Source organism: Arachis ipaensis, chromosome B07, assembly GCF_000816755.2.
Source record: "Arachis ipaensis cultivar K30076 chromosome B07, Araip1.1, whole genome shotgun sequence".
Lineage (NCBI taxonomy): Eukaryota > Viridiplantae > Streptophyta > Magnoliopsida > Fabales > Fabaceae > Arachis > Arachis ipaensis.
Window position 1 is genome coordinate 8,421,001 of NC_029791.2, and position 11,854 is coordinate 8,432,854.

At 31.4% G+C, this 11,854-nt stretch overlaps 3 protein-coding genes across 6 annotated transcripts; 2 read left to right on the forward strand and 1 right to left on the reverse strand.

Moving 5' to 3' along the window:
* LOC107608947 (peroxidase P7) lies at positions 4,949-6,947 on the forward strand. Its single transcript, XM_016310736.2, has 4 exons — positions 4,949-5,438; positions 5,610-5,801; positions 5,879-6,044; positions 6,271-6,947. The coding sequence occupies exons 1-4, from the start codon at positions 5,223-5,225 to the stop codon at positions 6,654-6,656; spliced, it is 960 nt and encodes a 319-aa protein (XP_016166222.1). The 5' UTR covers positions 4,949-5,222; the 3' UTR covers positions 6,657-6,947.
* Positions 6,703-9,460, reverse strand: LOC107608948 (enhancer of mRNA-decapping protein 1-like). Of its 4 annotated transcripts, none has more exons than XM_021107245.1 (4): positions 8,955-9,460; positions 8,545-8,647; positions 7,762-7,834; positions 6,703-7,284 (listed from the first exon to the last, which is right to left on the reverse strand). In XM_021107245.1, exons 1-4 carry the CDS (start codon positions 9,223-9,225, stop codon positions 7,111-7,113), a joined length of 621 nt encoding a protein of 206 aa, XP_020962904.1. In that variant the 5' UTR covers positions 9,226-9,460; the 3' UTR covers positions 6,703-7,110. The 4 variants fall into 4 exon arrangements, with proteins under 4 accessions (XP_020962904.1, XP_016166225.1, XP_020962903.1 ...); XM_016310739.2 differs by having other exon boundaries at positions 7,762-7,831; positions 8,955-9,457; XM_021107244.1 differs by having other exon boundaries at positions 8,545-8,686; positions 8,955-9,450.
* On the forward strand, positions 11,450-11,852 carry LOC107608949 (the record flags this gene model as incomplete). The annotated part of the gene is given in 2 exon segments (XM_016310740.2): positions 11,450-11,572; positions 11,759-11,852. Coding segments are annotated over 2 exon segments (143 nt in total), but the record flags the coding sequence as incomplete, so codon positions are not given.

Sequence of the window (11,854 nt, forward strand, 5' to 3'; positions counted from 1 at the left end):
TATTTGTGTAATTCCTTGCTTTAAGATGATGAAAAATTGTCTTGTGTTATTTTTTGTTTATTAGTCTATAGAAAATGGAAGAGAATATTCGACCTAATTTAAAGCAAACTAAGCGTCAATAGATGCCACATGAAGATACAAAATTAGTTGAGTGTTTAGTGAAGCTTGCAACTACTTCTTGAAAGTGTAACAATGGCACGTTTAAATCCGATTATGAAAAATATTTGAAAAAAATGCTGCATGAAAAGATCCTTGGATGTGATCTTAAAGTACAGTTTTTTTACATAATACTTGTTTTCTTTGTTTATAATTCTATATTTGTGTTATAATCGTATAGTTTACAAAATATTTATGCTTCTATATTGGGATGCTTTACTATTGTGCTCTCATTTATTTTTAAGATGATGATGGGATAGAGATGAAACGACCAGAAAAAATTTCGTTTGAATATATAAAAATTATAAATTAGACAAAATTGAAAAATCAATGATATGTTAAGAAGGATGCCTTCAGAACTAGATACCATGCATGATCTATGAGTGCGACTATATTATATTATCATCATTGATTTAGATTCAAATTATATGATCGTCAATTTTTTTACGAATGCATAATTTTAATTCAGAGATGCACTTTGATGATATTTATGTTGTTGGGTTGTTGTGTTACTACGAATTAGTTCATATATATAGTCTTAAAATTGCAGTGTTAAATTAAACAAAGAAACTTTATATTCAACTTACATATAAATTAAACTTTACCTTATTCATAATAAGTTGGTTATTCAAAAACTGAATGATTGTTACTGCTCCATGCATTCACTATATTTAGTTATGCTTGGATGAATTGTGGTATCATTGTATCGAAATTCAGTTTATTGAATTTAATCTGAGTAGTAATAATTCTAAATTGTTATGCTATGTTTAGGCTAATCCACACATTGAATCAAGGGTGAAATTGTTAAAAAGACAATATTTTGCAATAGTTGAGATGATGGGCACAGCTGGGAGTGGATTTGGTTGGAACGATAAAAATAAAATGATTGTGGTGGAGCGACAAATTTTCAATGAATGGAAGAGTGTAAATTCTAAATAACTTTCTTAATACAAGTTTATTTATCTTAGCTTTTTAATATTTATTGCTTATTTATTTTCTTTTAATTTCAGTCCCATCCTAATGCTAATAGCCTCTACAACAAACTATTTTCACATTTTGAAGAGTTGAGAATAGCATTTGGTAGAGATAGGGCTCAAGGAGGCAATACAAAAAATGTAACTCAAGCAGTTGCTACAATGGAGGCTGAGCGCGAAGCAACCTTGAGTGATCGACACGTGAATGAAAACACCCAAGTAAATTTGGAAGAGACCAAAATGGAATATGAAGCTGATTCTCAAGTACGTAAGCAATTGACTCTAATTCATGTACATAAATTCACTTATTGTTGATCCTGCTGCTGCTGTGTATTTTCTTGGATTTTAGAGTGATTCTTCATTAATTCATTTACTTTAATCTGTGACTGTGACTAGCCTTAACTATTTCCATCATGTTGAGCATTTAGATAGAAATACTGATCTTCATTTCTGTGGAGTGTAATAACAAAGAAGAAAAGGATATGAATGTAATTATGCAAACAGAATTAGAATCAAGGTAGTTAATATTCTATTAGGTTCTGTTTAGTTAGTTAATGTTGTTAGTCTTACTGGCCAAGACAGAGGTAATGCTTGTATATACAAGTGTAGAGAGTGTATAATCAGTTAAGCTACTTGTTCTTCATTTCTACCAATATTGAATAATCTTCTTCAAGTTTATAGTTTCATCATCTCGAGCTTTCTTCTTTCTTTTTTTCTTTCTTTTTCTTGCAACACACTCATCGGTGTTGCTTTTAATTTTTAGGAGCCTCCAACTCCTGGTGTTCTTGCTGCTCCTAGTGCTTCTGCTGTTCCTAGTTTTTCATCTATAGAAAGGAATAAAAGAAAATGAGAGGGCAAAAGTGAGGAAGTGATTGACATAGTAGTAGAATCAATGAGAGATATGAAAGGTGCTTATCAAGAACACACAACCGTTTTAGTTGATATGGTTTCTTGTTTTAAGCATGAGAAAGAAGGAGTTGAGCGCAGAATGAAGCTAATGGCACTGTTGAGAGATGTTCCTGGTTTGAGCGTTGATGATAGAATGAAGGCTGGCCTTAACATTATAAGGAACAATAGTCTGATCGACATGGTGTTCCAACTTCAATTGAGGAAACTTTTGCCATTTTTGAAGAAATTGATTTAAATATTGTTATTTTTGAATTTTTATTGAATATTATAGTGACTTGATAGGAAGACATTTGTGCCAATTGTTATTGTTGTTTTGTGAGGAATATAAGCAGCTAAAACTCTAGTTCCTGGTGCCATTATATCAGGTTTTAAGATCCATGAAAAACTAGGTAAAGTTCCTCTTGAACTATAATGTGCAGCAACTGGTGATGGCTTGATTCCAAAAAATGTTTGTTAAAAATTGATGGTGACTTTTGAATTCTTGTTGCTTTGGGCATAATTGGTCACAGATTTTACATCTTTGGAAGTAATTATAATGCTAGGAGAATAAAGATGCTCCCATTTAGTTAGTTGAGGATCATCTGAGATGAACACTGCTCCTTTTACATTCGTCATAGTCACTAATTTTATTTGATGAAACACAAAAATTGAATCACTGGCCTTGCATACAATGATCCCATCAGATGTGGCAGCAACAACCTATTATTAAACATTCACATTAAATATCATGTTGAGTATGAATAAGAGTTAAAATAGTGTTAATATTTAATTGTGATATTTGTTGTTAGGGATATTTTAGTAAATTTAATTATGATAAATTAATTTTAATTAAATATTTGTTATTAGGGATATTATAGTAAATTTATTAGTAGAGATATTTTTGTAAATTCACAAAAAATTTCAATGTAAAAAAATAATAATATTCGATTAGTTTTATATTTAATTTTTTAAAAAATTAAAAAATTTGATATTAGAGATATTTTTGGAAATAAAAATAAATATTTTTATCTAAAAATAATTATATTGAATTTATCTTAAAATATATTCATATATAAATTTTTCATGTATTTATTAAGTTTAGTTATGAACCTTTTAATTTGAATGAGTAAAGGTAATTTTGATATATTAAACATATTTAATATTAGGGATATTTTAGTAAATTTTAAAAAATTTAGAATCAATAATAATTTTAACTAAAGATATTTGTTATTAGGGGTATTTTAGTAAATTTAAAAAAATTTAGAGTCAATAATAATTTAACAAAAGATATTTGATATTAGGGACATAATATGACCAAGATATTTAAACTCAGCCAAACAAAAATTTAGTCATTCCTAAGATTATTACATAATATTCTAATACATTAAATTTTACAACCAAACATAAAAATCATGTATTCCAAGTAATTTTATTTCTAGGCATTATATTCCTAAAAATGATATTCTTGTTAATAAAATTTAATTTTTAAACCACACACCCTTAATGTGTTGTTAGCAATAATTATATCTCTAATATAAATAATCCATAATCATCCGTTTATTTTTCTTCAATTTGGAGGACCCTTCATTATTTCACCAAACAACATTGACTGAGCTCCCAATACAAGCAATCCATGCACGGTAAAAGCGAAACAATCATGGTGCACTTTTTTTTGGAACAACCAAACTGCTCAAGATGTCAAATCTCATAGCGCAATAATTTAGGATGTAAACTATTAACGTTTAACGTTTTGTTTGTGTTGATCAGGATCATCATCTTCGCGTATTTATATATAGCAGCCAATAATTGATCCAAAATGGCCAATGAAAATAGAACAGGTCATGCAGAATTATCAAATTACATGGCAATTGCTTTATATATCACCAAAATGCTCAATTATAAATCATGGGGTTGTGTCATGTCTGTGTGTTATGTATATACCCCACGAGCAATACTATATTGTCTATATATACCTACCTCTAGTAAATTAAACCCATTGAAAGTGTTTAATTTGAGGGTACCTGGTTCTAACTGAACTTTAAAAATTAATTTATGAGATGAAAAACATTTTATATTTATAAATTTTTTAGAAATTTTATTTTTGAGAGATATGAATTTATAATATATCTTCTTCACGTCAAAAATTTATTATCTAAATTTAATAAGAGAAGACACATAAATAATTATATATGCAATATGTCCTTTTACATAAGAGTTTTTTTATTTATGTGATCTTTTGCACTTTTTTTTTTTCGTTTTAATTTGTCTCCTATTATTTTTTTTTTTTGTTGTTGTAATGTATAACAAAGATCAAACTCTATACATTTTTCGGTTATAGAAGTTCTGATATTATATTATGATTTTTTAAAAAACTAAAACTGATAAGAGAATACAGACGAATGTCTCTAAAAATCCTTCTCATTATGGTGGCCGACTTTTTCAATTACATATTTGTAAATCAAATTTATCTTACAAGGAATAAATCACACTATAAAGAAACGGTTCCGTTACGTTACCAACAGTATATCTGTCAACTTCTGCCAACTTTTGTGTTTTATGGAAGTGTATTTGTGGATATGTCTAATAAAAATATCTTTTTTATAGCTGTGTTTAATAGAAGTGTCTTTATAGATATATTTTCTGGATGTGTCTCTTTATATATGTATTTAAAATATATTAATTATTAGACACATCCACGAACACACTTCCATGAAACACAATTATAAATAAGAGTTGGCAGAAGTTGGCAGATAATATGTTGGTATCCTATACTTTTCCATAAAGATAATGTGAATCCATATACACGTACAAAAACTCAATTTTGTTCTTTATTTCTATGTTTGGTGCCCATTCGTTATTTGTTTTTTCCCCGAAATATTCCTTCGTTAAATAACCATTTTGTTAATAATTTTTTCTTAAAAAAGAAAATAGAAGAGAGCACCTTCGTTAAGATTCTAGCTAGTTTTAATTAATCAAAGAAAAGTTGATTGAACTGTCATGAGTGATTAATTTTGAATGTGTTACGTGCGTAATAATTGTGTTTCTACTTTCTACGTTAATAAATATATATGGAGATATAGTGCAGTTTCAATAATTCAATTGGTTCAATATAATTCACCAAATAATTAATCATTATATTTTGGTCCAAAACATTTGTGACTATAAGAGAAAGCAACAATAGAAAATTGAAGAAACTCAACATAAATGGCTTCTACTTCTTATTTTTTGCTCTTGTTTGCTCTTGTTGCTGCAGCTACAGTTTCTGAAGCAAATGCTGCTCAGCTACGTACAGATTTCTACTCCTGCAGCTGCCGGAACCTTCTGGCCATAGTCAAGACCGGAATCACCAAAGCCCTTCAGAAAGAAGCTCGCATGGGAGCTTCCATACTCCGCCTTCATTTCCATGACTGCTTCGTAAATGTCAGTAACTCTTGATACTATATTATGAAACCACTTATTCCAAAATTTACAGCGAATAGAAAAATGGTTGTATCTTCGACACGATGAACCAGCCTAAACTTTAGTCTAAAGAATGTTTTGTCACTTTGTTTGTTACTTGTTGCTGAAACTACATTATGGTGATGCAATCAGGGGTGTGATGCATCGATACTGCTGGACGATACGAGCAGGTTCATAGGAGAGCAGACGGCGGCAGCGAACAACAATTCAGCAAGAGGGTTCAATGTGATTGATGACATCAAGGCCATGGTGGAGAAAGAATGCCCTGGGGTGGTGTCATGTGCTGATATTCTTGCATTGGCTGCTAGAGACTCTGTAGTTTATGTAATGTACACCAATCAAATCTCAGTGATGAGTGTTATAAGTGAAATTATGGGCTTAAAACATTGATAATTTTGCAGTTGGGAGGGCCATCTTGGGAAGTAGGCTTAGGAAGAAGAGATTCTACTACAGCAAGCAGACTTGATGCTAATAACTCCATTCCTGCACCCTCCTTCAATCTAAGTACTCTCAAACAGAATTTCGCTAACCAAGGCCTCTCAGAGAAAGACTTGGTGGCCCTCTCAGGTAACTACTATTTGAAGGTGGTTATTTCCATGAAGACGTCTTTATGTGAAGATAGATGATATTGTGAATCGTTAGATGGTTCAGTCAAGCATGTCAAATCATCTAATGATTTACAAATTTATCTTCACATAAAAACGTTATCATGGAAGTAGTAACCTTACTTGAATAATGCCACCAATTATATAATAATAAAATTTCAATTAATAAGGGTAGATTTCCATAACAGGGGCACATACCATTGGCCTATCTCAATGCAGACTTTTCCGACCACATATCTACAATGACACCAACATTGATGCCTCCTATGCCAAATTCTTGCAGAGCAAGTGTCCCAGAACCGGAAACGACAAATTGCTCGAACCCCTCGACCATCAAACTCCCTTCCATTTCGATAACCTGTACTATAAAAATTTAGTTCAGAAGAAGGTTCTTCTTCATTCTGACCAGGAGCTGTACAACGGAGGTTCTACCGACCATCTGGTGGGGAAATATGCTACGGATAGAGTTGCATTCTTTAATGACTTCGCCAAGGGCATGGTGAAAATGAGCAGGATCAAGCCTCTCACAGGAAAAAAGGGGGAGATTAGACTCAATTGTGCTAAAGTCAACTAAACATCAGCTACTTAAAATTATGTATAATAGTTTTTTTTTTTTTTTCCAAAACTATGTCTGAATTCTGATTATTTGTTCTTGGTGTCAAGGAACCTGGTTTATTCATCAATAAACCTTCTGGGTTTATATGAATGTGCACATGATTTTCCCAAGTTCCTCAGTTTTCCTGTAGACATATTTACATCCATGTAAGTTCAATTGTTTGTTACATCTATTTGGTTATAGTGATCCTGTAACTATAAATTTGTCATCATGCTGAGATGCAATAAAAGGAATCATAATATTTATTCAGCTTATCCATACAATTTGCAATACTGTGGAATCAAGAATTCATCATGACCAAAAGATTTACAAGAACTTTATATTTTGTTAAAGAGGGGTTGACGCTACATTGTTTAGAAAACTGGTATATCATTACTATACAACTAGCTAAACAAAAACAACTTTCTAACTGCTAGTTACACTTGGATTGCGTCTTTTCCACTTCATCCGGTTCATCATCTGTTTCAACTTCCTCTTCCATCAGTTCAAATTCATCAATCATTTTAAAGTAGGCTTTCTGTTTTTCAATGTAATCTTGCAGCTCGGAATCCTTGAGCATATCTTCTGATGACGTGGTACGTTGCTTCTGCAAAAAGCAAAAATAAACCAAAAAGCTTCAGCATTGTATCTAATACGACATGGTTCAATCAGGAATTGCAAAATAATAACCATGCAAAAATATATGGCATATGTGGATAAGTACTGCAAAGATTTTAATCACATCCTACTTCAAACTGAACTATTTAAGACTTTTTGTAGAACAATAAGTAACGACCAAAAGAGTTATGACTTTTTGTCAATCGCAAATTATGCAATTTACTCGAAACTTAAACACGACATACTTAAGAAATTTGAAAAACAACCAGAAAAGCAGGAGTACTCTAACTTTAACTATTATACACACACACTGTATGCAAAATTCTTATTGCAGTATTTTCAGAATGGACCGTTTCAGGAAACAGCAATAACTTGCAAACAATAATAATCAATCAACACACATATACATAGGAGTTTGACGGTCCAAACAAATCCACCGAAACAGAGTAATAATCAATCTATTTACCTTTCTCAAAGGAACGGTCAATGCCTTGGCTTTAGGTAGATTTGCACTTTTACCATCATCAGTTTTCGGCCTGCTTTTCATGACAATAGACAATACGTGACAAATAATTATATGGTATGCTTTCTAGGAAAGAGACAATACAAGTAACAATGAAACTTGGCTGCCTCTATTAAGTCCATAATTACTGTGGATGTGTCCAACTATAACATATATATCAATATCAATAAGGAATTAAGGAAACACGAACTTGAAGAATTTGACGGATTCTATTTGAAGGCTAAAACAGATGAAACAAAAAGGAGAAATCTTAATCATTAAGCACTTCAATATAGCATCACATGCACCACAATAAACCCTGATAGACTTTCCAAGTTTTCAATCAAGACCTACATGCCTAACTCGACCAATACATGTAGCACGCAACATTCATCAGAATATCTTAAGCAAAATTCTTCCAACTTGCAGGACGTGAAACTATCATGAGAAAAACAGGACAAAAACTCTTCATGTGGAACTATATCCCTATTTCGTATCTTTTTTTGTTTTAAAAATTTCTTATCTATTTGTTAACTATTTTCCTATTGAAGCACTTCATTCATACTTTACAGAAGTCTCAAATTATAAAAGTTTGCAGCTTAATTTCTTTTCCATTTCTACTACTCCATGAATCTTACTCAGCCCAAGTACCAATTTCTGCAACCAATATTAATCACACGGTTACACCTACATCCAAGTTCTAGAGCAATACTATCAGTAACTTAGTAAAACAGGAGGAAGAATTACCTTGTATCAGAGAGCTTCAAAATGGGTGTGCTGATGTCAGGAAATGCCAAAGCCTTCCCTTTATCCTTCCTTTTATTCGGAGCACTTCTTCGGCTGTAGGTTACTGAAATAGGCTCAAAATCCTCAAGATCAACAAAATTACCTGAATTCAAAGCATATAAAATTGCACACTCAATAAATTACCCTATAATCCACAATCAATTATTAACAATCACAGTTTATATATCATTGTAAATCTGGCGGTGGTCCCAAGCAACTTGAGCTTAACTAAAATTGAGCTAGAATCTCATCCTAATTTGTAAAATCATTGCATTGCAAGCTAATAATCCTAAAAGGCGCAAATTATAGATAAAAGCTAAAATGAGATTGGAAACAAATTCAAGAAATTGAGAGCAGAATAATTGAAGTACCGGGAGGAGAGGAGGTTATCGGCGACGAAGGCGGAGGAGGAGCAACGGCAGGGTTCGAAGAAGTGCTTTGGAGATTTGTGGCAGCGTTGGTAGAAGAGGCGCGTGAAGAAGGTTTATTGAGGCGAGGCTTGGAAGAAGTAGAAGAAGGAGGTTTGGATTTGGGTTTGGGTTTGGGTTTGATAAGGTTTATGGAAATTGGAGAAGAAGAGTTAAGAGTGTTGGTGCGATCGGATAGAGGGTTTCTGCGTTTAGTGCTTCGGTCAGCTTCCATCGTTAGATCTTCGGGAACTCGGTTCCCATTTCAATTGAAGAAGAAGAAGAAGTGATGCGATGATTGAAAATGGAAGATTGAAGAAGCTGCTTGTTTGTTCGTTGAGTGTGTAGTGTTTTCTCGTCTTTCCTGAATAGCGGGAATTTTCAGTTGAACAATAAGGATTAAAAATCCTGAGGCAAGCTTTCAGAGGAAGACTCCAATAGTCCACTGATTATGGTCAATGACAACGAACAGAAACCTCAGCTGCTTTTTTTTTTTGGTAATATAGTTTCTTTTTGGACATGAATAAGTTTTATATGGGCCACTGATATAACGCTCATACAAGCTGGGCTGATTCACATGTTTTAATACATGTGAATAGGCCCAAAATAGGCCCATGAAAAAAAATTACTTTCTTTTTCGTCCTAAGATATTATATTTCATTGATAAAATGAGGATATGTGTCCATTACAATCAGCGCAAAAGAAAGGAAGAAGGATATTAACCCAAAGAAACTTCACTAAAAGAAGAAAAAATTTAGACACTTCTTAAGAAACAGAATATCGAAAAACAAATTACTTTCTTTTGGACGTTTGGGAAATAAGTGTGTGTATATATATATTTATAGAATTTATTTATTTGACTTTGCTGTAAAAACAAATCAAATCATTTGTTCTATCGTCTCTTCTATATGGTGCCTAATATTTATTTATAAAATTTAAAAATAAAGAGATGAGTCTCACACTCTCACTTTATTCTATCTCTATTTTTAAATAGGTTAGACAAAAATATTTTATAAGTACCAAAAAATCTATTTTATCACTTTAATAAAGACGCTAAAAATGTCTTTTTTTTAAAGACGTTTATACATGTCATGTTATTATTGGACATTATTATTGAACCGGTTAATAAAAATAAATCAGAACAAAATCAGTTTATTATAGCAACAATAATAAACTCAATTGTCTGTATTATAATGATTAGACCTGATTTGATCCGATCGAATTATACCATTTAAACCGAATATCTTTAAATTTAAAAAAAAAAAGACAATTATATTCCTGACATTTTTGTTTTTTGGATATTTAAATTCCTAAAAATTTAAAAATACAATTAAATTCTTAAAAAAAATTAGTTTTATTGTTATTGTTATAAAAAAATCGGTTTTATTCTAATTTGTTAAGAAATTCAAAAATAACATGTTCATTAATACGTCCAATAATAATTCGACACGTAAATGTCTTTACAAAAAGACGTTTTACGCATCTTTATGGGAGCATCTCCTATTTTATATTATTCATTGTTTGACATGTCAGTAATACAAATTTATTAACTTTTTAATTAAATTTTTTAGATCATGAGTAACATTTTTATAGCTGTTTTAAAAAGTTAACTTAAAATAAAAAGAATACAATTTTATTGCTCACATCTTAAATATGAATGACATAGAACAAATGGCTTGATTTTTCCTTGAAAATTTTATCTTTTTTTTATTTTTTTATTTTTTAATTTCTCTACTACCGGAAAATGTGGAGATTAATTGTATTTTGAGTATGAAAAATGGAGTAAAATTATCCCTTCTTGAGATTGGTAACCGTTTTCAAATCTCAACCTGTACTTGGTGGTAGTTTAATGTATCTAATGCATGGACGGTGCCTAATCAGAAAAAAAGGTATATGATTATAAATAATTAAATATAGGGAAAGTATGAGGAGCCAATGGAATATTTATACAATATGTACAATGGAGATTTAGGGAGTATTAGAGATATAATTATTAGTATTATCCTTTTGGAATGAGTGGTATCATGACATGGTATTAGAGCGCTAGATTCAAGAGTTCGATCTTGTTGAATCCCAAAATCTAAATATAACCCACAGGCCACAGATATAAATGGTGCTCATTTTCCCTTAACTTGAAGCAGCACACAGTCACAGCCTCAAAACTCAAAAGCCACTTTAATTTGTTTTTTATCAGTTTTTATGTTAAAAAGCTATTTTCACATGGAAACATAACAAAATCATAAGGCACATGCATAGAAATCAGTTACTGAAAGTAATTTAGTTGAGACTGAGAAGAGCAGGGACAAAACCGGGTTAAGCCTCTAGTTTAACCACTTTTCTGTGTTCCAACAAACTAAAGGTGTGACCCAACACACTAAAGTCTAAACCCGCTAACACAAACAAACCCAGGGGCCACATTTATATAACATTTCGATTAATTAATAATTTAATTTCACCTACTATATAAGTAGTATATCCACTACTCTTTCCTTTCACAATAACACTATACAACACAAATATCAACAACAATAACATGGAGTCAGTTCAGTCCTGGGTTTCAGAGCACAAGCTCACTACAGTTGGTAAGTTTATTGATTACTAGCAATTTTGTTTATCAGATCTATGAGATTAATTTGAACATGCATGCTGAAAATTAAGTATAAAATGAATAGATTATTATATTTCATAAATAGTCTTAACTCTTAATAAGAATAATAATACCATTAATTAATTTTGTTATTTAATAGAATATATTAATAATTTTTCAGGGGGGCTATGGGCCTCAGGAATAGGAGCATCACTGATTGCTTATTCAAGAGCAAAGTCTCCAATGAAACCAAGTCTTAGGCTTATACATGCCAGGT

Excerpts from the sequence above, each read along its gene's own strand:
- LOC107608947 (XM_016310736.2), top strand. The coding sequence starts at position 5,223 with ATGGCTTCTACTTCTTATTTTTTGCTCTTGTTTGCTCTTGTTGCTGCA. Across the intron at positions 5,802-5,878 it reads CTAGAGACTCTGTAGTTTAT|TTGGGAGGGCCATCTTGGGA; the intron begins GTAATGTACACC and ends ATAATTTTGCAG. Across the intron at positions 6,045-6,270 it reads AGACTTGGTGGCCCTCTCAG|GGGCACATACCATTGGCCTA; the intron begins GTAACTACTATT and ends TTTCCATAACAG.
- LOC107608948 (XM_021107244.1), bottom strand. The coding sequence starts at position 9,225 with ATGGAAGCTGACCGAAGCACTAAACGCAGAAACCCTCTATCCGATCGC. Across the intron at positions 8,687-8,954 it reads GATAACCTCCTCTCCTCCCG|GTAATTTTGTTGATCTTGAG; the intron begins GTACTTCAATTA and ends CTTTGAATTCAG. Across the intron at positions 7,835-8,544 it reads TTGAAGCTCTCTGATACAAG|CAGGCCGAAAACTGATGATG; the intron begins GTAATTCTTCCT and ends TGTCATGAAAAG.